The sequence below is a fragment of the Fukomys damarensis genome, unplaced genomic scaffold, assembly GCF_012274545.1.
Source record: "Fukomys damarensis isolate Sample0158 unplaced genomic scaffold, DMR_v1.0_HiC HiC_scaffold_39, whole genome shotgun sequence".
Taxonomy (NCBI): Eukaryota; Metazoa; Chordata; class Mammalia; order Rodentia; family Bathyergidae; genus Fukomys; species Fukomys damarensis.
In genome coordinates, this window is record NW_022900951.1 from 42229716 (window position 1) to 42257685 (window position 27970).

At 38.5% G+C, this 27970-nt stretch overlaps 1 protein-coding gene across 3 annotated transcripts in view; it reads left to right on the forward strand.

The window, feature by feature from the left end:
* Znf81 (zinc finger protein 81) overlaps window positions 1-19480 on the forward strand; it is a 116488-nt gene extending 97008 nt beyond the window's left edge. For all 3 annotated transcript variants that reach the window (XM_010606408.2, XM_010606407.3, XM_010606409.2), the window contains exons 4-5: window positions 8815-8907; window positions 17628-19480. In XM_010606408.2, the coding sequence (XP_010604710.1) occupies window positions 8815-8907; window positions 17628-19336 (1802 nt within the window). In that variant the 3' untranslated portion in view covers window positions 19337-19480. The remainder of the gene's footprint in view (window positions 1-8814; window positions 8908-17627) is intronic.
* The last annotated feature ends 8490 nt before the right edge of the window (window positions 19481-27970 follow it).

The following is a 27970-nucleotide window of genomic DNA, read 5'->3' on the forward strand; positions in this document are numbered from 1 at the left end:
CAGTGACTCCAATCAGTCTTGTTTTATTCCTCTTTGCATTGTCTATCAGCTGCTGGATTGATTTCACATTGTCATTTACTATTTTTAAGAAATTTTTCTTTTCTCAGCCACTAATTGCAATTCTATCTTCTATATCTGAAATTCTGTTCTCACATTGGCACTTTCTGTTGAAAAACTTTCAGTGGAGTTTTTAATCTCCTTGAAATCTGTTTGCATCTGTTTTATGGATTACTTTTGTTTCTTATGTTGGAATTCCATCGTGTTCCTCAACTCCTCTATTTTTTTCATCTGTGTCTACTCTAGATTTTTAAATTGTGTTTTGCATTATGGGCACAATCTTTGTTGTTATCTAAGAAATTATTTGTGATTTCATTTTTTCTAGATCTTTGATTGCCAGATCAGAGAGTCCAGGTGGTTGAGTATCAGATTATTCCCTCTCATTTCCCTTTTGCTTTGCCTTAGGTGACCTGGAAATCTGGTTTTGAGACTCTTTATGTGTCTTCTCATTGCAACAGATGCAGCCTGTGGTGCCTTTGTTAAAGCAACTTTTTGCTCACTCAGTGGTCTTCAATTCTTAGCAAGCCACCAAGTAGCCTCTTCTCTGCTGCTCACCAGTGCACTAATTCCTGGGTTCAGAATGGAGCCCCTCTGGGTCCCTGAGCTGACCTATTGTCTGGGTGGGCTTCTGGCTAGGGCCTATGCACACTTGGGATGGTATCTGTATGTGTCTGTGGCCAGGGACCCTATGTAGCTGTTTTCTGGGTGGCCTTTGGATGTGGGCTATGTACCCCAGTCCCTGGTGTCTGAGCAGGATTCTGGCTAGGGTCTCTACGTACTTACCGATGATATTGGAGCAGACCTCTGTCTAATGCGTGTGTGCCTATAAAGCTCTTTCCAGGCAGGGCTTTGGCTTGGGCCTGTGTGCCCAAGTGGCTAGAGTCAGTGTGGGGCCCTGGCTGGACCTGCCTGAAGCTGTGCCTCTCTGGTCCACACTGGTGCTCACCGGATCTTTGCACATTTACAGAAGATATGGGCGTGGGCCTCTGGCTGATGCTTGTGCACCTGTGCAGCTCTTTTCTGGGTGGGCCTTTGGCTTGGGCCTGCGTACCCAAGCTGCTGGGGTCAGGGCAGGGCCCTGGCTAGATATGCCTGCAGCCTCACTGCCTTGGTCCACACTGCTGCTTGCCAGGATCTGTGCCCACTTACCGATGGTATCAGAGCGGGCCTCTGGCTGTTGCTTGTGCACCTGTGCAGCTCTTTTCTCTGTGGGTCTTTGGCTTGGGCCTGTCTGCCCAAGCCGCTGGGCTCAGGAGAGGGCCCTGGCTGAATCTGCCTACAGCCGCACCACTCTGGTCTGTACTGCTGCTGGCCAGAATCTGCATGCACTCACTGACATTACCACATTTTCTTTATCCAGTCATCTGTTGATGAGTATACAGGCTGCTTCCACGATTTAAATATTACAAATTGTGCTGCTATAAATATTGGTATAAATCTATTGCTGTAGTATGATATCTTAAGCTCTTTGGGGAAAATACCTAGCAGGGGGACAGCTAGGTCATTTGCAATTTCTAATATCAATTGTTTGTGAAATCTCCACACTGATTTCCATAATGCTTGTACTAGTTTACATTCTCAACAATAGAGGAGGGTTCCTTTTTCACCACAGCCACATCAACATTTCTTATTGTTTGACTTCTTAGTGATTACCATTCTTTCTAGAGTAAGATGGAATATTAGCATTGCTTTAATTTGCATTTCTCTAATGGCCAGAGATGTTGAACATTTTTGCATATATTTGTTGACCATTTGTATTTCATCCTCTGTGAAGAGTCTGTTCATTTCTCTTGCCCATTTCTTGACTGGGTTTTAATTTTATGTCATTTAATTTTTTATGAGTTCTTTTTATATTCTGAATATTAGTCCTCTATAAGAAGGAGTAGCTGACAAGAATTTTTTTCCCATTCTGTAGGTTGTCTCTTCACTGTACTGATTGATTCTTTTGCTGTAAGAAGCTTTTTAGTCTGATATAATCTCATTTGTTGATTCTTATTGTTATTTCTTGTGAAGCCCTAGATTTTCTTAAAGACTAGATTTGCTTGAAGAGTCTATTGGTAGAAAAATAAATGTTAAAGATGCTTTAGGTTAGTCTGTCATTGGAAGTCGGGAACATGTTAAGGCAATCTGGAGGAAAGGCAATTCTTGTTCTAAAGTGGCAGAGATCATGGCAGATTTATATTGGATGAAAAGGAAACTTGTAAGTGATAAACTTTAGTATTTAAATGGCATTTCTAAAGAAAGTATTGAAAGCATAGCCCGGGTTTCTCCTTGGTACTTATAGTAAAACGTGAGGGGAAATGATAAGGAAGGAATTTTTAGGAAAAAGATACTAGAACTTGAAAAATTATTAATCTGGCCACATTGCAAAATTTGAGAAAATATACCTGGGAAGAACACCAAAGGTATGTCTGAAAAAACAACTGGTAAAGAGAATGACTTGTGGGTTCAGTCAACCATATCCATAGAAATTCTGCCTTCTTATGGAAACAGCCTATATGCACACCAGCAGACTAAAGGATAAAGAAAATGAGGTATTTATGCATAATAGAATATAATTCAGCCATAAAGAAGAACAAAATCAAGTCATTTGCAGGAAAATGAATAGTAGTAGAAACTATCATGTTAGGTGAAATAAACCAGATTCAGAAAATTAATTCATGCATGGTTTTCCTTATATGGAAAACCTAATGAGTAAGTAAGTAAAATGAAATAGAGATAATAGAAAACCAAGAGGTAGACTTTTGGAGATAGGGAAGGGGATGAGAGGGAGGAGGAAAGAAAGTGGGTTAATGGGATACAACAGATAAAGATAGGTTAAATGCATGTGCTAATTTACCTCACCATTCTGTATTACCAACATACACTAATAAATACATAAACAAAGAAATTCTGCTGCTTGAGGTAAAGGGGACAAAGATGGGAGAAAATCAAGGAAAGCTGTTAGACTTTGCTATTCTTCAGGCAAGAAATGGGGTGGTAAAACTATTTGGATGTCAACATGCGTTATCTTTTGCAAAAAGGGAATAATAAATTGAAGAATGGTTCAAAAGCCATCAGGACTGCAACTGCCATCACAGACCCTGAGCGCACAGGCTGTAGAGATGGAGGGTATCACCTTCTGGCCTTCAGAGGGTAAGGCTATCTCCTTGTTTCCAGGGTGAGAGAGCAGGGCCACTACCCGTAGCCAAGGGTATGGGTTACCATATCTGATCTGAGGTTACATACCTCTTAACAGTTTCACATGCTCTTGAACTCTTTCTTCAAAATTCTCTCCAATTTTCCCTTATGGTACTTAGTGAATATTGATTTTAGTGCTGGGTTGTCTTAGGTGGAGTTTACCACTGACTTTGAACTATATCCTTAGGCAAAATGAATGCAGTAATACCCAAGCCTAGTGCTCTAGGAGCTGCTACTGTACTCATACCATCCATGGGCTGGGCCTCATTTAGAAGAACTTAGGTCCTCTACCAGCAACACTGGGGAACAGTTCTTTTATATACCACATTTCCAAAGTGAAACTGTGGGGCAGGGATTCAACATTGGGCTTTTCTATGTTCATTTGCCATTACTGATGGAATCCTTGTTAAATTTCTTCTCCACTAACTAATGTGCTTAAATTCAATTGGTGAGTAAATTCAGGCCCAAAGCAAGCCAAAAAGTGTCTCTCAAAACAGTTAGCCATCATGGTGGCATATTCCTATAATCCCAGCACTCTGGGAGGCTGAGGCAAGAGGATTACAAGTTCAAGAAAAGACTGGGCAAGGCTGTCTCAAAATAGCAATAAAAAGCACTGAGAATGTACCTGATTGCAAAAGCCCTGTTTACATCCTTAGTACCATGCATTAAAAAAAGTTGTTATCCACAGATGATGGCGGGCTTTACTTCAAAATCTTAAGGCTTTAAGGCCCTGTAGGGGCCTGCTAAAGGGTTCAAACAGCTTCTCCATCTGTCACTGACATCTCACCCAAGTGGCAGAGCACCCTGGATCTGTTGCATAGCCATCTGTTATTGTGGGCCCTAAATGAAGCTTTTGGATCACTTGGGAAATGTAACAAAGCAACACACTCAAATGAAGTATTGTTGTGTTGCCTCCAAAGTCCAAAGAAGCCTCATAGCTTTGCACCTCTTTTTTTTGTTTTTGGGAGAGGCCAGAAGCAACAAGTTATTCTTCACTTTAGAAGGGATATTTTAAAAAAAAACCCACATCACTGGACCCCTAGAATTTTCCATGAAGTAGAAGGCCCTTAAATTTTTGTTAGCTTTACGTTCCTTCCCTTATATTTTTATCAGATTTATTTCCCATACTCTGATATGCGAATGTCTTACCCATAAAGTCTAGAGTCATTGCTACTTCTTGCTCACTGGGTTCATTAAGCATAATGTCATCAGTACAGTGGACCAGCGTGGTATCTTGAGCAAGATCCCTATGAAGTATATTGTGACACATGGATGGAGAGTTGATATACTTTTGAGATAGAACACTGAAGTTTTATTGCTGCCCTTTGTCAGCTAAAAGAAAACGACTTCTAGTAGTTTTTACTGACAGGTTTCATATGCACAAAAGCATTTGCCACATCAGTAGCTGCATATCAGGTGCAAAGAATGTGTTTATTTGCTCAGGTACTGAAATTACAACTGGAAAAGGAACAGCTACGATTTGAATTAGCATCTGGTTAAATTTATGATTATCCACGATCATTCTCCAATACCCACTTGCTTTCTGCATAGGCCAGATAAGTAAAGTGAACGGGGATGTGATGGGAATCACCACCCTTGCATGCTCCAAGTCCCTGATGGTAGTGTTAATCTCTGCAGTACAGTGGACCCTCGAGTTGCAACCAGCCTGACATATGAACAGCTTGGGTTAATTAGTTTAATGGAAGATTCATCTGCCTCTTGTTATCTATAGTGTGTACCCAGGTAAACATCCCGCTCTCAGCTGTATTGACTTACAACCAATTTGAATTACACCCAGCCCTTGGGAACTGATCGAGTTCATAAGTCAAGGGTCCATTGTACTTCCAGGAATGTGACATTATTTGTGATTTCCTATTTTCCTAGGTATATGTAGTTCTAGTGGTGTTCATTTGGTCTTTCCCACTATTCTAGCCCTTACCCCACACCTCAGGGAAGCAGTATAGCAATTCTGCCATTGTTGTATATGTGTATTCCAGTTATCATTCTTTAACTGTGGAAATAGCCACAGGATGGGTTCAGGGATCCAGCAGATCCACTGCAAGAGGGATTTGAATTAAGACTCCATTAATAACTTCACTTCTGCTTTAGCCCATAATCTGACTCGTGGACCACAGTGGTGTTATGGTCTCCTGGAATTGGTGTCATCTCAGAGCAGGTGTCCAGTAATCCTCTAAATGTCTTATCATTTCCTTTTCTTCATTGCACATGTACTGATAAAAGGGTATATGTCTCTTTAGGAAAGACTTCAAGAAAGATTAATAGTATAAGACTTTTGGGGCCAGGGATTTGGCTCAGTGGTTCCACTGCCTGCCTGGCAAGCACAAAGGCCTGAGTTCGATCCCCAGTATGTGTGTGTGTGTGTGTGTGTGTGTGTGTGTGTGTGTGTGTGTAAGATTTTTGTAGTATACAATGGACCATCCTCAATGAGACTTGGCCTCCCTTTCATTTATGGGCTTCTGATTGATTGATTGATTTCATTTATGGGCTTCTGATTGATTCTGAAATAGGCTCAAGACTGAGAATTGATTGAGGAGCCATGACTCTATGCTTCAAGTTAGACTTTTGCTTGCTTGGCCTTGAACTCTTTTACTTGTACAGATCAACTAAGATTTAATAGACTGTCCATCTGATTCTTTTCTAGGGACATCATAATCAAGTAATGTTATAGGTCTATTCTGATTATTGCTTTGACTCTACTGTCCACTGTGGTAGCTAGGTTTGCCTTTGCCTTGCCTTGCCTTTGGCAATTAAAGTGCCTCCACTTGACCACTACCACACTGGGATCCATTGCACTTAGATTTCCCTATTTAGTAGCAGCATTTTCCACTGTGATTTAAGAGAGCTCCTCAAGGATGCTGGGGCTCCTCTTAACATATTTGTAAGTATCTCACAGTTGTGACAAGTGTGCCTTTCAATCTAGTCAAGTTGGAGAGCTAATTCCAGGAATCCCAGAACTAATTCAGGAAACCCATCCTGAAGATTCTGTTCCTACAGAAATATTCTGAGTATCTGTTATGGCTTATATCTAGATGTTCCCCCAAAGCCTCATGTGGTCAGAGGTGGGACTTCTTAGAGGTGGCTGCATCTAGGATGTATGATGCTGGGAACAAGGATGTGATGCTGGGATTGATTCATGGTTCCATGCTAGGCTGGCCTGGAGCCAGCCAGATATGAACTGAAACCTCAAAATAAACCTATCCTCCTTTAATTGTGTGTTGGGCATTTTGTCTCAGCAACGAGAAAAGTAATTAAGATAGTACCCAAATGTGTATTAGGTTTCCTCAGAGAAATGGAACCAATAGCTCTGTGGGAGAAGGGACTGGCACGTCTAAAATTCGTAAGACAGGCCTACAGGCTGGAGATTTAGGTAAGAATTGATGTTGTAGTCTTAATTCCAACATCTACCGGGCAGTCCAGTAGATTGAAAACTGAAGCAAGGTTTCTGTGTTGCAGTCTTAAGGTAGAATTTATTCTTCTGCTGTCTTACACATAATCCTTTTCCCTTAGCAAGCATCTCAGTGGGTTGTGATTCTTTAACTGGTGGGGTGACGCAAACTTTCATTCCTGTGTTAGAGAAAACCAGAGCTGGAGAGTACTTAAAGCTGTACAAACAAATCTTTGTTAGAACTATTACAATAGAGAAAAAGAGACCTCAATACAGAACTGGGCTTGGTTCCAAGTACAGTAAGAACAAGTGGGGATTTATAGCTGAGGAGCAGGGAGGGGACCAGTGGAAAATTACTAACACTCACCATCTAAGGTAAGAGGGGATTCTGGCTGAAGCAACCTAACAGGATTTTTGCCGAGGACAGGGCAGAGTGATCAGATATCGCCTGGAAGATTTGATTAGACGTCAAGGGTGATCAGATGTTAAGGTTTGGGGATTCTGGCTAAACTGACTTAACAGGATTCTTGCTAAAGTTGAGTGATGAAAAGATAGACATGGAAGTACAAAAGTCAAGGCCCAATTAGGAAGGGAATTCAGAGGTGTCTAATTAAAATTTGGTGGAGGAGAGATTTGTCACCTCAAGGGTCTGCACCATTAGTGGTCTTACTTCATTTGAGTTGTAGTTTTCCATTGACTTTCATCACTGGACGTAAATTCACTAAGAGATCTCCTGTATTCCAGACATGCTCTTACTTACCTCTGCTGTAGAGTGGCTGTCCAAATCTCCATGGTATTTGAGATCAGTCAACCCAGTCATAGCCACAACACTTTCCTTTATCTATTGATTTCAGACTGGAGGAGCTCAAAGTGGCCAAGTGACCGTTGTATCTCCTGGTGGAAGTATTACTTCCTTTGGTATTAAGACATATCAAGCAGCAGAGCATGAAGTCACAGGCACAAGAAGAAAAATACTTTTCTATTTTATTACAAGGAGTAATAGTAAGGGATGTGATTCCTGGCCCAGAACTGAGGGGGCAGGGCTGCAACTCTCAGAGGATAGATCATGAAGCCAATGAGGATTATTTATAAGCCTTACAGCCTAATGGATTTTGCCCCGCTGTTTTGAACTTACTTGAACCTATGATTTCTTTTTCCATCCCAGTTTTCCCCCTTTTTTAAATGGAAATATATATTATATATGCAGTGCCACCATTGTTTTAGAAGTTGGCTTCATAGATTCACATGTGGAAAGGAAATTTAGCCCTGGATGACTGATATCTCAAGTCTCACCCATAAGTGATTTGGGTGGTTCAGATTGTGAGATTTGAGACTTAGAATTAATGAGGTCAAGATAAGATTTTTTTACTTAAGAGTTGATGCTGGAATAATGAAGACTTCTGAGAATGTGAGGATGGGATGACTATTTTGCACATGAAAAGGACATGAATTTTGGGAGACTCCTCTGGACTAAATTGTCTCCACTCTAAAGACTTATGTGGAAATCCTAATTCCCAACACTTAGGATGTGACCTTGTTTGGAAATTGAGTCTTTAAAGAAGTCAGCAAATCAAAATAAGGCCATTAGAGTGGCTCCTAATCTAATATGATTAGTGTCCTTATAAAAAGGGGAAATTTGGACACAGATGTGCAAACAGGGAGAAAGCCATGTGAATATGAAGGTAGAATCCAGAGTGATGCTTCTACAAGCATAAATAGAGGGAAAAAATGAGAGGACAAATGAGGAGAAAACAGCTGTGTCACTGGACTGATGTATGTACAAAGTAAGGAACACTAAGGATTTCCAGAGAAGCTAGAAGATGTGAGCAAGAGTTCTCTTCTAGATGTATCAGTGAAAACATGACCCTAACTGGCACCTTGATTTCAGACTTCTAGCCTTTATAGATATGAGATAGACTTTTCTGTTATTTTAAACACCCTGTTGGTATTACTTTTTTTAGCAGCCCTAGAAAACTGATGTGAGGATATTGTCATTCTCAGCTGCTGAGACATCAGAAGCATGTGATGGTGTCATCCTTGAAGTATCTGAGATTCTTTAGTCCCTTTTTACCTTTATGAATATTATTCTGTCCCTAATAAAATGTGGTTTTCTGAAGAACAAATGGAAAGCAGTTATCTGGACCCAATTCTCCATCATGTTCTGTTAACAGGGTTTGAAGTTCCCAAGCCAGAGGTCATCTTCAAGTTGGAACATGGAGAGGAACCCTGGATGTGGGAGGATACCCCGCATCATGATTATTCAGGTAAGTGAGTATGAACCAAGCCAAAGAGAAATGCAGAAGTAATTTCTTCACCAAGAGAGACCAATGCTTTTAATTTTTAAATTTTTATTTTCATTAGTAAATGTTTGTAGTACATAATGGTTATATTCATTGTGGAAAGTTGGTACATGTACATAACAAATCTTAATTCTTTTTATCTCCCCTTCCCTTCCCTCTTTCCCCCTCCCTCAGCCAATGCTTTTAAAATGGTATTATTATTACTCTTTTTAAAGATTCTAAATTTGGAAATTTGCTTGAGGGTAAATAGCTTTGCATTCTCGGTTACCAAATTGTTCTCTCCTTTTATTTCCATTACTCTTATAAGCTATCTTCTTTGCTAGGCTGTCCCAAATTGCCTCAACTCCTATACTACTCTGAATCCTATGCTAGGCTTCTCCACGATAGACCTCAGCTTTCGTGGATATTCTCTCCATCACATTTTAATTTTATATTACTTAAACCACACCCTCTATGTGTTTTTTGCCATACATAATGATCACATTCATCATAGGGAATTTGTACCTGTACATAATACAGCTTAATTCTTCTTTTCCCATTCTCTTCCCCACTCTTCAATCTTGTTCCCCTCCCAGTTTACAAAAGATTTATTTCCAGTTTTTTCCCTTCCATTCTCTTTATTTCAATCCCTTTTCCCTTCCTCCCCCTCCCCCTTTTTTCTCCCCCCCTTCCTTTTTCCCTTTCCCATTTGTACATGTTCTTCCTACCCCCCCAATATCTATCCTCCATTTTGCTCTTTATTTACCATTTGGGTTTCTCACACAAGAGAAACAATGCAATATTTAAATCAGTTCTTTATGTATTCTGATTTAGTTCACTTAAAATTATGGTTTCAATGTGCATCTATTTACCTAAAAATGAGTCAAGTTTATCATTCTTTATGGAAGAGTAGTACAGCATTGTATATAAAAACCACATTTTATTTATTCATTCATCTGTTGATGGGCATATGGGCTATTTCCAAGATTTAACTATTATAAATTGTATTGGTATAAACATGGGTATGTATGTATCACTTTTAACTCAGGAAGATACCTAGAAGGGAAACAGCTGGGTTCAATGAAACCTCTAGTTTTAGTGTTTTTGAGTGATTGTGCCAGTTTACACTCCCACAAGCAATGAAGAAGGTTTCTTTTACCCCCACAGCCTCACCAGCATTTGTTATTGGTTGATTTCTTGATAATGACCATTCTTTCTGGAATGAGATGGAATCTCAGTGTTGTTTTAATTTTTAATTTTCATCTCTTGAATGACCAATGATGTTGAACATTTTTTCATATTTTAAGTTGCCTTTTGTATTTCTTCATCTGAAAAGTGTCTATTCATTTCAGATGCCCATATTTTGGATTGGATGTTTAAATTTGAGGGGTCTGATTTTTTAAAGTTCTTTATATATTTTAAATATTAGACCTTCATCTGAGGAATAGTTGGTAAAATTTTTCCCCATTCTATGGGTTGTCTCTTCAATGTTTGTGGTTTCTTTTGCTATGCAAAAGCTTATTAATTTGATGTAATCCCAGCTGTTGATTCTTTGTTTATTTTCTGTGGAATCAGAATTTTGTTCATAAAGTCTGCCTATACCTTTGTCTTCAAGAGTTTTACCTAATTTGTATTCTAGCAGATTAACTGTTTCTGTTTTCATGTTTAGATCTTTGATCCATTTTTATTTTAGTTTACTGAATGGTGCAAGATATGGGTCTAGGTTCAATCTTTGCAATGTGGAAAGCCATTTTTCCCAGTACCATTTATTAAAGAGGCTATCTTTCTTCCAGGGAAGGTGTTTGACCCCTTTGTTGTGCTTGGGATGGTTTCTACATCTTCTGTTCTGTCCTATTGACCCATGGGTCTGTTTTTGTTTTTTCTGGTACCATGCTGTTTTCATCACTGTAGCTTTTTAGTATAACTTCAGCCAGGGATTGTGATGCTCTGCCTTGCCCCATTTCACTGACCTGGGCTTTTCTTTGTTGGTAGGTTTTTAATTGCATCTTCAATTTCATTGGCTGATATTGGGTTATTTAAAATTTTTATATCTTCTTGATTCAGCTTTTGTAATTCAGATGTACCTCAGAATCTGTCCATTTCTTCGGTGTTTTCCATCATAATAGAATACAGATTCTGGAAGTTAGTGTTGATAATCTTCTGGATTTTTGCATGATCTGTTGTGATTTCATGCTTTTCATTCTTAGTTACATGAATTTGAGTCTTTTCTTTCCTTTTTTTAATTTATTTTTTTGCTAAAGTTGACAAAGGGTTTGTCTATTTTATTACTCTTTCAAAGAACCAGATCTTTGATTCATTGATTTTCTGTATAGTTTTCTTAGTCTAAATTGCATTAATTTCTGCTCTGATGTTTATGATTTCCTTCCTCTTATGAGCTTTGGGTTTAACTTTGTCTTCCTACTCTTGAACCTTAAGGTTCATCACTAGGTTGTTCATTTGATCTCACTCTGTTTTTCTGATATGGGAGTTCACTTCTATAAATTTCCCTTGTAGGATTATTTTCATTGTGTCCCATAAGCCCTGTATGTTGTATTGGCATTATTGTTGAACTGTAAAAACTGTATAATTTTTTCTTAAATTTCATCTGTGACCCATTGGTTGTTTAAGAGGGTATTATTTAATTTCCATGTGTTTATGTAGATTTTGTGGTTTCTTTTGCCATTTATTTCCAATTTCATTGCCCTATGGTGTGATAAAATGCACAGGATAATTTCAGTTCCTTGCATTTACTTAATCATGCTCTATGAGCTAGTATGTATTCTGTTCTGGCAAAAGTCCCATGTACTGCTGAGAAAAACGTATATTCTATTGTTATTGGGTGGAACACAGTAGATATCTACCAAGTCCATTTGCTCAAAGGTTTGATTTTGCTTTGTTATTCCTTTGTTGATTTTTTGTCTAGTTGGTCTATTTGTGAGCCTGGGATATTGAGGTCCCCCTTTACAATTGTATGAGTGCCTATCTGATTTTTTTAGTGTAGCACTTATGTTTTAAAATTAATTTTATTGGTACAATTTAAATACACATAATGATCACATTCATCACACTTGATCTTAGCCAAAAGGCCAAGAAGCAATGATGATCACATTCATCAAAGAGAATTTGTACCTGTACATGGTATATCTTGATTTCTCTTTTTCTCTCAATCCCCTCCCCTCCTTTTAACTCTCCCCACCTTATTTATAAAAAGCTTTGTTTCCGTTTTTCATTCTTTTCTATTTCTTTTCTTTTCCCTTCCTTCTTTCCCCCTCCCCACTTCCTTATTTCCCTTTGCTTTTGAGCAATTTCTTCCTATTTCACATTATCCATTATACATTGTCACGCTTATTTACCTTTTCAGTTTGTCATACCCGAGAAACAATGTGACATTTACATATGTCCAGTATATTTCACTTAAGACCGTAGTCTTAAGGTACATCCATTTAGCTATTAATATATCAAGTTATCTTTCTTCATGGCTGAGTTTGACTCCATTGTATAAAAAAGTGCATCTTTTTTATTCATTCATCAGCTGATGGGCATTTGGGTTGTTTCTAAGATTTAGCTATTACAAACTGTGTTGCTATAAACATGGGTACACATATATCATTGTAGTATGAGGCTTTTAATTCTTTTGGCAAGATATCGAGAAGGGGAGTAACTTGGTCAAATGGGACCTCTAATCCTAATTTTTTAAAGAATCTCCACAGTGGTTGGACCAAGCAGTCTGCACTCCCACCCACAGTGGAAAAGGGTTCCTTTTTCCCCACAGTTCCACTAGTGTTTGTTGTTGGTTGATTTCTTGATATTAGACATTCTTTCTAGCATGAGGTAGGATCTCAGCATTGTTTTAATTTAACTCTCTTGAATGACCAATGGTGTTGAATATTTTTCATATATTTATCTGTCATTTGTACTTCTTCATCTGAGAAGTGTTTTTCATTCCAGATGCCCATTTTTGGATTGGGTCTTTAAATTTGGGGGGGTCTGATTTTTTTTTTCAGTTCTTGTATGTTCTAGATGTTAGTCCTTTCTCTGAGGGACTAGTGGCTAAAATTTTTTCCCACTCCGTGGGTTGTCTCTTTACTCTGTTGGTGATTTCTTTTGCTGTGCAAAAAGTTTTTAATAGGATAAGATCCTAGTTGTTGATTCTTTGTATTATTTTCCATGTGTTCTGGGTTTTGTTCATGAAGTCTTTGCTTACCCCCATGTCCTCAAGAGTTCTACCTATTCTCTCTTCCACCAGATTCAGTGTTTCTGTTTTAATATTCAGATCTTAGATCCATTTTGATTTAGTTTAGTGCATGGTGAGAGACATGGGTCTAGTTTTAGCCTTCAGCATATAGAAAGCCAATTTTTCTAGCACCACTTGTTAAAGAGGTTATCCAGTGAACATGTATTGCCATGGCTGAGTGTGTTTGTTGTTTTTTCTGCCTCTTCTAGTCTGTTCCATTGATCCTTGGGTCTGATTTTTTGCCAGTACCATGCTGTTTTTGTCATAGTTACTCTGTGATATAATTGCAAGTCAGAAATTGTGATGCCCCCTGCCTTTCCTTTGTTGCCCAGATTTGATTTTGCTATTTGAGGTTTCTTGTGGTTCCAAATGAATTTTAGGAATGATTTCTCTAGTTCTGTGAGGTATGTTAATGGTGTTTTGATTGGGATTGCATTAAATCTGTATAACAATTTTTGGGGCATGGCTGTTTTTACTATGTTGGTTCTTCCTACTCAAGAGCAATGAATATCTTTCCATTTTCTGATATCTGCTTTAGTCTCTTTTTTTCAGAGTAGTATAATTTTCAATGTATAGCTCCTTTACTTCCTTCCTTAGATTAAAAGTATTTTATTTTTTTGATGCTATTGTGAAAGGTGTTATTTTCCTAATTTCTCTAGTGAGTTTGTTATTTGTGTATAGGAATGGTATTGATTTTTGAGTGTTAACTTTGGATCCAGCTATGCTATTGAATTTGGTTATTAAATCTACAGGTTTTTTTATGGAGTTTTTGGGGTTTTCTATATAGAGAATAATGTCATCTGCAAATAATGATAATTTAAATTCTTCCTTTCCTGTCTTTATTCTTTTTATTTCTTTTTCTTGTCTAATTGCTCTGTCTGATGTTTCCAGAAGTATGTTCAATAGGAGTGGTGATAGTGGACATACTTGTCTTGTTCCTGACTTTAGAGTAAATCCTTTACAATCTGGATTGAAGGTTATTTTCTTCTAGGGCCGGAAGTACTTCACTCCAAGTTCTCCTTGCCTTAATGCTTGTAAATTGTTTATGGTAGGCGGCTTTATTACTAATATCAAGACCTCTTTATGAAATGACTTTTAGCCTTTGAGTCTGTCCCTCAATCTTGCCTTTTCTGTTTATTAGGGATGAAAGGTTGCAGCCTGTTTGACCTAGCATCCAGTTCTTGGGTACTGGACTATAGTATTTTTTATGACCCCTAGACAGTCTAAGTGCTGCCATAGAAGGAAAATCAATTGATAATAACAAGTATATCACCTTGGCTAAAGTAGTACAATCAGTAATAACAATAGTATCAAATGTAGAATGGAACATGACAAAGTGGTAATTAATAATTTGCTACCTTTAACCATAGGTACACCATTTATAGTAATGTAACAAAATCTAAGACAAATCAAGTGATTACATACAGTAAATATCCTCTCAATAGAATGATTTTGCCCTAAGTAGAGAAAATGTAATGGTAGAAGAGGAAAAAATGGAGAAATGGAAAAAGAAAAGAGATTAGAAGCAAGGCTGAAAGACTAAGGAAGATGACCCAAGCCTCAGGAACTGGTAAAGATAAGAGGGAAGGAAAGAAGGACAAAATAAAACTAAAACTAAAAATATTGTTCACATTCACAAAGAAACAAAAACAAACACTCAAAACAAACTAAAAGAAAAGAAAATAAGCTAAAAGCAGAGAGGGGGGCAGAGAAAGAGAGAACTTATCTGTGATGTCAAGCCTATGGTTATCTTCTGGGGTCTACAGTTTTTTGGCAGTTTCCAATTCAAGGTATCACTCTGCCCTTGCTGGTAGACAAGGGAGGCAGTCAGAGCCTAGATCTATAGAATGAGGGCAGGTTGCCAGTTCTGGGACTTTCACATCCACAGAAATTCAGGCTGAAAATGGCCTTTGTTCATGGGGAAAGGGCCTCAGTAATTTAACTTATAACAGTCTGGATGTTTCTTGCTGTCTTGACCATGGCTTCTTGACCATGGACGTCTCCTATGGCTATCCCTCACTCTGTCATTGGGGAAGTTTAACAGCCCTGAGATGAAGCTAACCTGTGGCTCCTCTGAATCCCAGGATCAGTTGGCCCTCCTCTAAAATGTCATCTGACCAACCACTCTCTCCAGAGGATAAGGGCAGATGCTTGGTCTGGAGTCACTCACTAGTGGTTGTAGCACACAGCATCCACTGCTCCATTCCACTGGTGTGTTTCTTCTGGAGGATCTCTAGAATTGTCTACTTTTACTGTATCTCTGTAGATTCGATCTTTCTGTCTCACCAGCCAGGAGCCAGGAGCCAGGGGAAAAGTACAGATTGCCCCTTCCTCTCTTTCTACATTGTAGTCTGTCTCTTCATTTTCTCTGTAGGATCCAGTATTTCCCTTCAGATCCTTCCTAGGTCCCAGGGATCCACCTCTCTCCTTCTTTTCTTCAACAAGTTGTTATTTTCTGATATCTGGATTCAAAATCTTAGAGAGGCTGATTTGTTGCTCTGTCATCTTCCCAGAAGTCCAATTCTTTATATATTCTGGATATTAGTCCTCCATCTGAGGAGTAGCTGGTAAAATTTTTCCCATTCTGTAATTGTCTCCTCACTCTGCTAGTTGTTTGTTTTGCTGTGAAGAAGATTTTAATCAACCATTTGTTGATTTTTTTTTTTTGGTTTTTTGAGACAGGGTCTCACTATGTAGTTGAGACTGACCTGGAACTCACTATGTAGCCCAGGCTGGTCTCAAACTCACAGTGATCCTCCTGCCTCAGCCTCCCAAGTGCTGGGATTACAGGCATGCGCCACCACACCCGGCTTCCCATTTGTTTATTTTTGATGTTATATCTGATGCATTTGGGGTTCTGTTCAGAAAGTCCTTGCCTATGTCTTCTGTCTTTATAGTTTTACCTATTTTGTCTTCTAGCAAGTTAAGTCTTTATTTTAATATTTAGGCCTTTGATGCATTCTTTTAATTTTATTATATGGTGATTGATATGAGTCTAGAGTCAATCTTCTACATGCAGATAGCCAGTTTTCTTAGCTCCACTTGATAAACAGGCTGTCTTTCCTTTGGTATATGTTTTTGGCCCCTTTGCCAAAGATCAAATGGCTGAATGTGCCTGGAGTTGTATCTGATTCCTGTGTTCTGTTCCATTGATTCACATATCTGTTTTGGGGTCAGTACCATATTGTTTTTTTGGGCCAGAGATTTAGCTCAGTGGTTCCACTGCTTGCCTCACAAGCACAAGGACCCATGTTTGGTTCCCCGGTACCAAAAAAATTTTTTTCTCATATTCATATTTTTTTATCACTGTAGCTTTGTAACATAACTTCAAATATTGGATTGTGATGTTTTCTGCCTTTTTCTTGTTGCCCAGGATTGCTTTAGCTATTCTAGGCCTTTTCTGGTTGCATATGAATTTTAGAATTGTTTTTTTTCTAATTCTTTGAGGAATATTGTTGGTATTTTGATTGAAATTGCATTAAATTTATATATCAAAAAATAAATTTATATATCAGTTTTCATAACATAGCCATTTTTACACTATTCACTCTGCCTATCCAGGAACAGGGATTATCTTTCCATTTTCTGATATACTCTTTGATCTCTTTTTCAAACTACTGTAGTTTTCACTATAGAGATTTTCATTACTTTGTTAGACCAATTTCTAAGTATTTAATTTTTCTTGAAGCTATTGTGAATGGTATTATTTTCCTAATTACTCAGTGGGTTAATTATTGGTGTACAGGAATGCTACTGAGTTTTTTGTGTGACTTTATATCCTGAATACATATATACAGTAAGTCCCCAACTTATGAAGAAGTTCTATTCTGGGAGAATGTTTTTTAAGTTAGACTGATTCATAATTCCAGCAATGTGAGTCTTACCTTTGATGCAAATATACAATATATGTTGCATTGCACTTCCTAGCAGTCCCTGCCACATCCCCACTGCTTTTCCACTTGCTCCTCGACATCCTGGGCTCTGATTGAGCCCCATACTACTGTACACAATTGCACTACAGTGAGCACACAGCAGCACAACTTTGACAATGTTCGGCAGACACATGAGCTACTTCCATGATTTGTTCTGATCTATGAGTGTTTGTAATGTGAGGTCTGTTTGTATTTGTGTAGTTTGCAACTCAGGTGTTCGTAAGTTACGGACTTGCTGTATTTCTTAGAACAGTGCCTGGAATGCTGTATCATGTAAGAGTTTGGTACATAATAAGTAATATATGTGTATTTCTTTCTTAGTGTTTGTTTACAATACATAATAGTTACATTTGTATTAGAAATTGGTACATGTATGTAACATATCTTGATTATTTTTTGTCATTTTACCCCCAAATTATATTCCATGTCATCATCATCAGACTTACTGATTTCTGTGTGTTCAATTTGGATTAGCTTATGTGTGCCCTTTAATTTGCTATTTATTCTTTATGTCAATTTTACTTTCTTTTTCCCCTTAGGTGGGACATTTGAGATGAAGAACTCAAAAAAGAGAATTTCTGGAAAAACTACATTTCATAGTGAAATTGAGGATGATGATACAAGGGACAACTCACTGTATTCCATTTTAGAAGAACTGAGCCATGATGCTGAGCAGATAAAAAGATATCAGGAAGAATGGGACAACTCTCTGAATCACACTGCTTTTGTTAATAAGAAAATATTGAATACAGAGTGGGATTATGACTCTACAGACATTGATGAATGCATACATCTAAGCCCAAATCTTATTCCTTCACAGAAAAAACCCCATATACATGAATCATTTGAGAAGCATTTTAAGCATAATTTAGACTTATATATTCATAATAAAAACAATGCAACAAAGAACTTTGATAAAATTATTGGCCACAGTCAAGTTTTTGCCCAGAGTACTTCTTATACTGCCCATGAAAATGTGCACACAGAAGCAAAGTTCTGTGAAAGTGATCAGTGTGGAAAAGTCCTCAGCTTCAAACATACACCCAGTCAAAATCTGAAATTCCCTGTCAGGGAAAAAGCAAACACATGTACTGAATTTGGGAAGATCTTCACTCACAAGTCACACCTCTTTGCACCTCCAAGAATTCATCCTGTGGGAAAACCTCATGAGCTTAACAAATGTGTAAATGTTTTTACACAGAAACCACTACTTAGTATATATCTAAGAGTTCATAGAGAGGAAAAACTATACATATGTACTGTATGTGGGAAGGCCTTCATCCAGAATTCAGAATTATTGACGCATGAGAAAATTCATACTAGAGAGAAACCCTATAAATGCAGTGAATGTGGAAAATCATTTTTTCAGGTGTCATCTCTACTTAGGCATCAAACAGCTCATACTGGAGAAAAACTCTATGAATGCAGTGAATGTGGGAAAGGCTTCTCCCTGAATTCAGCTCTCACTGTACATCAGAAAATCCATACTGGAGAGAGACACCACAAGTGCAGTGAGTGTGGGAAAGCCTTTACCCAGAAGTCAACACTCAGGATGCATCAGCGAATTCACACAGGAGAGAGATCCTATGTATGTACCGAATGTGGGCAGGCCTTCATCCAAAAGGCACACTTGATTGCCCATCAAAGAATTCATACTGGAGAGAAGCCTTATGAATGCAGTGACTGTGGAAAATCTTTTCCTTCTAAGTCCCAACTTCAGATGCATAAGCGAATTCACACAGGAGAGAAACCGTATGTATGTACTGAATGTGGGAAGGCCTTCACTAACAGGTCAAATCTCAATACTCATCAGAAGTCTCATACCGGAGAGAAGTCTTATATCTGTGCTGAATGTGGGAAGGCCTTCACTGACAGGTCAAATTTCAATAAACACCAGACCATTCATACTGGAGAGAAACCCTACGTCTGTGCAGATTGTGGGAGGGCCTTCATCCAGAAGACAGAATTAATTACACATCAGAGAATTCATACTGCAGAGAAGCCTTATAAATGTCCTGATTGTGACAAATCCTTCTCTAAGAAACCACATCTCAAAGTACATCAGCGAATTCACACCGGAGAGAAGCCATATATATGTGCAGAGTGTGGGAAGGCCTTCACTGACAGGTCAAACTTCAATAAACACCAAACCATCCATACTGGAGACAAACCCTATAAATGCAGTGACTGTGGGAAGGGCTTCACTCAGAAGTCAGTTCTTAGTATGCATCGCAATATTCATACATGAAATGACCCTATTTCTTAGAACTGAGAATTTTTTATCACAAAAGTCAGGTATAAGTGTGTATTATAAAATTCACCTAAGACAGAGCCAGGCATGGTGTTGCATGCCTGTAATCCCAGCACTCAGGAGGCCGCCTGGGCTGCATAATGAGTTCAAGGCCAGGCTAATCTACATAGTGAGACCCTGTTACACACACACACACACACACACACACACCCATCTATCCAAGACAGATCCTAGATGAATACATTATATGAAAAAAAGCAATAATCAGACAATATTATCTGACATGAGAAAAATTATTCAGAAAAGACCCCTCTAAAAATATAATGAAAGAGACAGAATCTTTATATTTGTACAGTCTCACAAAATACGAAAGAATTCATACTTGGAAAAAATGTCATTTTAATACTTTGGAAAAGACCTTCCTACATGAAGTATTGTAAGGCAAATTATTACCAAAATCTTTATAGGAAGGAGGGTGCAAAATTATGTAAGTGGCAGTCATATTTACTGTGTCATGGTAAATATTTCAAAGTAATAACAAAATGAAAGATTGGACAATAAAATATATTTGATGTATAGCCTCACAGTTCTGTACGGTATCTGGCCCACCACATTGCATAACAGGAAGAATAATAGAATTGAAATTTTTTCTTCAAATCTAAAATGATCGGGCCTATCAAATATGTCTTGCATGTTTCTAATTAATAACTCTGCAAGTTAAGTCATTTTGTTTTGGTATATGCACACATCTGCAGATATAATTTTACATGAATACATAAATATAATCCTATCATTTATACTGGTATCCGTGACATAGTATTTTTGTCTTTCATTGTGGTACAGAGCAAAATGACCACAGGTTCCTCCTACCATTTTATGCATGTCCCCTTGCAGTATTCCTTTGCGTTTCTTTTTTTTTTTTCATTGAGTTTATTGGTACTTTTTAGGTATACAGTACAGTTGCATTCATCATTAGGATCTTGTACCTTCACACGATATGTCTTGGTTCTCATTTTTTCCCCATGCTCTTACCCTCCCTTCATCTCCTCCACCCTTCCCTATTTACGAAGACTTTGTTTCCATTTTTTCCTTTTCTCATTTTTTCTTTTCCCTTCTTTCCTTTCCCCTACCCCCCCCCAATTCCCCTACACCTTTAGCCCTTTTCTTCCTATTTCACATTATCAGTCAAACAATTTGAATCTTATTTATACTTTTAGTTTTTCACACCAGAGAAACTATTCTTTGCTGTTTCTCTTATGAAGAAATAGCTTTGCTTTCTCTACTCTTTGCATTTAAACTTGGCCATGTCATTTGTTTTGGCCAATGGATATTGGCAAAGAGATTCAAGAAAAGGTTTGAGAAGTGTGAAAGCCTGCCTTTCTTGCAGCTCTTTGGAATCCTGAGACTCCTCTGTGATGAATCTCAGATTACCCTACTAGGGGACATGAAAAAGAATATAAAACAGGCAAGCCAGCCTGGCTGAAGCTCCAGAGACCCCCCCACCACACACAAACAGACAAGTAGCCTGCCAACTATCAGACATAGGAGTGAGGCCTTCCTAGACCTCCAGCCCCAGCAAAGTCACCTCAGCCCAGAATAGCCATTCTAGTTACCCCAGCCAACCTGCAAATTTGTGATATAAATAAAACAATCATTGTTTTATGTAATATGCTATGGAGGTAGTTTGTTGCATAGAAATCCTAAGTAATATTTAAAAGAATATATGTGTGGAGTGTATTACACCCAAACATAATGTGGCATTGGCTTTGGGCCTGTGCAGCAGGTGGAGACTGGAAAAGCTGTGAGGAAAACTGTTAGCAAAGACTGGAAAAGATGGCAGCCCACATTATGTACTAGGAAAAAAATGGCAAAAACAGTTACCATGCTCTGTGGAAGATAAAGAATGAGTCAAATAAACTTGTGGATCTGACTAAGGAGATTTTCAGCAGAATATGGAAAGTGCCAGTTTGCTTCTTTTAGCTACATATGACAGAGGACAGAAAGACAAATGAATTAAAGTAACTGTTCTACTGGCAAGCAGAATCAGAAGAAATCCAAAAAGTCCAGGGCTTACTGAGTTGGGAAATAACTGTTTCTTCTAGCTCATCTCTCCAGCCATCAAAATATTCTCAAAGCAAAAAATGACCTCAGGGTAAATATGAAATCATGGGTGTGTCCATAAGACCCATTATTGCAATGTGTGAAACATTGTATTGGTGCTTGGGAGAGTCTCAGCTAAACTAATGGGCATCTAAAAATCTTTGTGACATCCTACTGCTCTGAGAAAAGCTTGTCTTAAAAAGAATTGGTGTGGCATTTGGGGCACAGAGTTGATTAACCAGATTTATAGGAAACCAATACGTTTTGTAGTAGAGTTTTACCAGTGAAACTACCTCCGGGTTGAGCTGAAAGGGTTTGAAGCAATTAAAAAGGAAAATGGGCTCTGAACTTCCCTTTCTAACTTCTACAAACAAGATGCAATCCAAGAAAGTTACTCAGCTGCAAACATGAACTATTTCTTATGAAAAACAAAGGATGTCTCAGAGGAAAGACCCAAGAACTATGTATTAAAATGGACCAGGGAGCCATTCCCAGGGACAGCTGTGCCATAATCAAGAAGCACTATCTGCCCTTGGAACAAGGGACCCTACTAACATTTGCTTTGTGGAATTTCAAACCTGTTATGAAAAGGTGACTGATATGTGCCTCTTGTTCCTCCACTTTTTAAACAGGAGTATTTTACTTATTCTATCACTGTACAACCATATGTATGGGAGGTGGTGTCATATAGCTTGTCATTTGGCTCTCAGGTGTCTGGATCAAGAAACTGAAAAATCTAGCCAAGGAGCCCCAGTCACATCTGAACCTGATACAAAAGACTTGAAACCCTAGATTTGAACTTGATGCCATAATTTTGAGATATTTGGAGGTCCTGGAATGGAAGTATACTTTGCATGAGGTGGTAATGTAAATAATTTGTGACCAGAAGATACACTGTGTTAGAAATATGCTACAAAGTTCTCATGTCTCTGTATATATGTGCCTTTATTTATCTTTGTGTGTCAATTGGGATCATTCCTATTCGTTTATCACTGATCTCCACTCCCACCCTGGCTCTTTCAGAACTACTGACCTATTGAAGACATTTTCATCTCAGTTCTTTTATCTCTTATTTTTTAGTGTTTCCATTTGATTCTTACAGTGTCTGTTTTTCTGCTGAATTCCCCATCTATTCATGCATGTTGTTCTTGTTTTTTACTATTTCCTCTGTCTTAGTTTAGACTACTCTAAGAAAGCACTATAAAATGCATGGCTTATAAACAATAGAAATTTATTTTTTCTGGAAGTCTGAGATCATGGTATCAGTATGGTTGGGTTCTGCTAAGGACTCACTTTAGGGTTGCAGAATCCATTTCTCATTGTATCTTTCCATGCCAGACTCCTCTGAGATCCCTTTTGTAAGGACAGTAGTCCCATTGATGAGGGTTATATCCTCATGACTTAACTACTTCCCAAAGGCCCTAACTTCTAATACCATCACACTGGGGCTTAGATTTCAGCCTACAAAATTTGAAAGAACACAAACATCTAGTCTATAATACTTTATACATATTAGTCATAGTTATTGTAATTCCATGTATGGTAGTCTCAGTAACAGGGCCACAGTCTAGGTCTACAGATTGATTTATCTCTTGACAACAGGTTGCTTTCTGGTGCTGTTTTGCATCTAATAATTTTTGACTGAATGCTGGACATTGTATGTAGGATAGTATAAATTGAGGTAAATAGTATTAATTCCTGGAAATAGGCATGGCTGCTCTTCTGATAGGCCATTGGCATAGTGGGATTGAGCTCATCTAGTCAATAGTTGGGCTAGTTTTTTGTTTTATTGTTTGTATTGTAACTTTCAGTGTACCATAGACTTCAAATTTCTCTAATGTTATCTTGTATTTGTAACAGACACTGGTTTCTCAGAAAATTTTCTCAATCACCCTGGGCCACACTTGGATCTAGGCCTTTCCTGTGTGCTTACATTTCAGTGAGGGTCTCCTTCCATACTCTTGCCCCTCCCTTAGCAGTAAATTGCTCTTCTTAGTTGATTCTTGATGACCTGGTTTGGAGGGAGGGGCAAGAGTTGCTCTATATCCCTGGGTCTTTGTGGGTTTTTTCATTGATCCTGTACCTCATGGTCTGGGCTCAGGATGGTTTCCTCCCCTTCTATCTTGGGTAGATTTTTTTTCTTTTCCCTTCCTCTCATCACAGTGAATCTTCACCTGTGTTCTAAGGTTAACAGTTTGATGCACTGTCCCCTGTGCTTAAGGAGAGTCGGGTCCTATTAGGTCTGTAGGTCATTTCTGTGTGAGCAGCTTCACCCTTCCAGGTCTATACCATGGAGAGAGGCTTCCTCCAGTTTCCTATCCTCCTCCCAGTGTTTCCTTGTGAGCACCCAGCAGAAGTCTGTGGAGAGAAGCCTGCAAATGTGTAGATCGTTAGGTCTCAGGGAGTCTGTATTTTCATGCTCTCTCACTCCCAGCCTTTAGCAGCTCAAAAAATCCTTGCTGAATTCTTAATGTTCCTCTGCTGGCCCCCATCTTCCTTCCTGCTCTGCCACAGGTGACCCAGTGATAACTGCCTGCATCCTCCATAGCACTTCCCTTTTCTTACATCTTGAGCTAGTTGGTTGCTCTGTAATCTTAGCTTTCTGGTAGATTCACGAAAACTTATGGGTTTGTAGACTATTTAGCTTTTTTCTTGTTATAAGGATGTGAGTGATGCTCTTTCCAGATGTCTACATCCTAGGCAGAAGCCAGAAGGGTGGAGAGTCTCCTTTGGCCACTATGATCAGAATTATGCCTCTTTTTAGTGTTACTTTGCCATTTCACCCATCAAGAGAGAAAATCTGTTTCAGAAACCCTTGAAATTGGGTTTGGCCTTTTCTTTGACCAATAGAACAGTAGCAGATAAACAACAAGCAGAGGCTTAAAAAGTACATGCACACTGAGCTTTCCCCACTCTTGCTGCTTTTTGGGATCCTGAGCCCATGTGTAAAATGGCCTGGGCTCTACTGTTGGAAGATGAAAGACCTCATAGAACAATGATGGAGCAGACAGACTGTCTCAGATGAGGCCCCCTAGACCAACTGGATTGTCAACTGCCAAATATCCTAGCCATCCAACATCCAACCCTGGTCAAGGCAGCTGTGTGAAGTCAGCATCCTCTGAGATTACCCTGAGGGTCTGCTCCTTCCTAGTATGCATGCTCTTGTTTAAGCCCTTCCCCTTGAATTTGGACTGGATCTAGTGATTTGGTTCTAGTGAATAGAAATGAGGCAGAGGTAATGGGATATCACAACCAAGATCAGGTTACCAAAAGACTGACTTCTATTTTAGGTGTTGATTTCTCAGATGGCTCGCCCTAGGGGCAGTAGGCCATCATCTCATTAGTCCTGTGGAAAGGCCCTTTTGAGTGAACATAGGAGTACATCCTCTCCTAGTCTAGCCTTCAGATGAGACCATAGCCAGATATCTCAACTATAACGTTATAAAAGACCTTCAGCCAGGGTCACCCTTCTGAGCCATACCTGAATTCCAGACCCATAGAAACTGTGAAATGATAAATGTTTCTTGATTTAAGCTACTACATTTTAGAATAACAAGCTCCACAGTAATAGGTTGGTAATACACTGGTTCAGACTAGCAAAGCTCTGCCATACATGCTACTCATCCCAGAGAACAGAATCGTGGATTAAAATATTTATTGTTTCAAGTCACTAAGTTTTAGATGGCTTACTACCTAGAAAAAGCTAACTGTTAAATTCACTATTTACTGAATTTCCTCATTCTTCAGCAGATAATCAGTACTAATCAACTACTGTGAGCACTTTCATGTATTAATCTGTGCTTATAAATGTACAAATATATATATATATTTGAGACAGGGTCTCACTATGTAGTTGAGACTGACCTGGAACTCGCTATGTAGCCCAGGCTGGTCTGGAACTCACCGCGATCCTCATGCCTCAGCCTCCCAAGTGCTGGGATTACAGGCGTGCGCCACCATGCCCAGATCAAAGAAGTTTTTTTTAGAGAAGTTTTATATGGATTGTTTTCTTTGATTTTCAAAAATAGGATCATTGCATACAACTATCTCTGCATTTTGCTATATTCAATAGTATCTGATTGGAATGGTTGAATATATGCAGTAACTTTTCAGTCATTTATATATTAAAATTTATCCCCATTTTCACCTTTTTTGATCACTAGGAGCAATGCAGCTAAAAATATGTTAGGTGGTAAGCTGTGCAGGAGGATGCATAGTTACAGTCCTAGCCACTTGAGAGGCTAAGGCAGAAGAAACACTTGAGCCCATGAGTATGAGACAACATAGCGAGACCTTATCTCAAAAATGTTAAGAGGTAGTGTGCATACTGGTTAGGCAGATAGACCCATGAACCAGCCTACTAGAGTGCCAGTCCTGGCTCTATTAATTACTACTGGAGTAACATCAGGCAGGTCAGTTTCCTCTCTGTCCTGGTTTTTTTGCAGCTCTAAAAGATGTGTACACTAGCACCGATCTCATAGATTTGACTGAGTATATTCCTTTCCCAGGACTACTTTATAAAGTACCACACATTAGATGACTTAAACCTATAGAAATTTATTGTCTCACAGTTCTGGAAGCTAAAAGTTCAAAATTAAGGTATCATCAGGACTCCTTTGCAAGATGCTGGGGAAGAACTATTTCATGCCCCTCTTCTGGGTTCTGGTAGACTCAGGTGTTACTTGGCTTGAGGATGCATCACTCCAGTGACATGGCCATTTTCTGTGTGTGTCTATGTGTGTGTATGTGTATGTTTTTAGGAGAATACAGTTCAACCCATAACAAGAAGTTAATGCATTTATCTGTGTAAAGCACTTGGGACTATGTGTGGAGATAAGTTCTTAATGAAAATTAGATGCATCCCACTTACTGAACCTGCTTAAGTCCCTCCTGTGATTCTGTTTGAGATGAGGTGAGAATTGAGAGCTTGTCTGTGGCATGTAAGTCTCATTTGACTGTCTAAAGACACTGTAAGAATTAACAAAAAGCAAATACAGGACTGAGACTTATGCTGCCAGTGTTTGAAGACTGAATCAAGGACTCATCTATAGAGGATAATGAAAAGGAGCAACCAGAAAGGTAAAAACATAACAGATGAGAAGAGGACTCACTGAAGTGTGTTTCCAAGGAATGTTTCAATGGAAAACTTGTTCAAGCTGAAGTTCCATTCATATGCAAATGAAAACTGATTCTTGAGTTTGTGACAGGAAGGCTATTGTTAGACTTTGATGAGTGTTATTTTGGAGATGGATTTGAAGAAAACAAATGAGCAAATCTAAAGGAATTTCTGAATTCAGATAATGTTACTTAGCCATAAAGTAAATTTTCTGTTAGAAAAATACTAGGTCATGAGGCTGCATTGCTCTGTTGTTATCTGAATTAAACTGAAAAGTGAGAATTGGTCAAGATATGTCTACTCTTTGGGAAATCAAGGGAAGAACCAACCTTCCCTCTAAAATTATTTGAGATTAGATACAGTGAGGGACAGAGGCAAAGAGGCACCAAGTGGGTTCCAATATTTTCTCTCTTCTACTCTATATCTAGCCTGTCTTTCCATCTTCCAGCCTTGCTGACAAACATTGGCCCCAGACTGACAGCCCCCCTTCACAGTCCTGTTGTAGCAACTGGATATGCCTAGCTTCTCAGATCTTCTTGATGGCTCTGATTTATCTACCACTGCCAATGACTTCTCTAATCTTTCAGCTCTTCCTTTTATACCCTTACTTTCCCATATAGTACTATAAATCATGCATGGTCTTGTTAATATTTTGAAATCCCTTATTTCATAACATGTAGTGATTATGCAATTCTGATTGTAGTCTACTTTCTTTTCCTGAGACCCTGATAAATGTTCTAATGATAATGTTGAGTGATGCCATTGAGAAATCTTAGATAAACTTGTTCTCCTTTATTCTTGTACAGAATGTGCCTTTCTGCCGTATGATTAAGTTTTATTCTTGAAGTTAGGGATCTAATAGCATATGCTTTGATCCTGATCTTTGTGAACTAATTTTACTTTAGTTATAGTGAATGATTCCTTTTCTTCAGGGACATCAGTTATGATATATGATATTTTTGTCTTCTATATTTATTTTGTAGCATTCTGCATTCATTTCATATCATTTTTGTTTTGTGTGATGAAATCTAGCCTCCTGTTAAGAGTCAATTTCCATGAAACTCTCATGCTTATCCATTAACAGCTAATTTGCTCAGATTTATTTTTATTCTGGGATAATAAAGGTAGAGAATGTCTCCCTCTCTAGGGACATTTGCAGAGCAGATTTGGTTACAGTCTCGGTTAATAAGATAATGTCCCTACCTGAAGAGGAGAATGGACAATAAAATAGTGTTTTCCTCCATATTTTAATGAGTACATTTTCTTTTTTATTGGTATATGTTTATAGTACATAATGGTTACTTTCATTGTGGGGAGTTGGTACATGTACATGACATTTCTTAATTCTTTTTTTAACTTCCTCCCTTTCCTTCGCTCCCCCTCTCTATCTCCCTTGGACCCCTTCATATATGTAA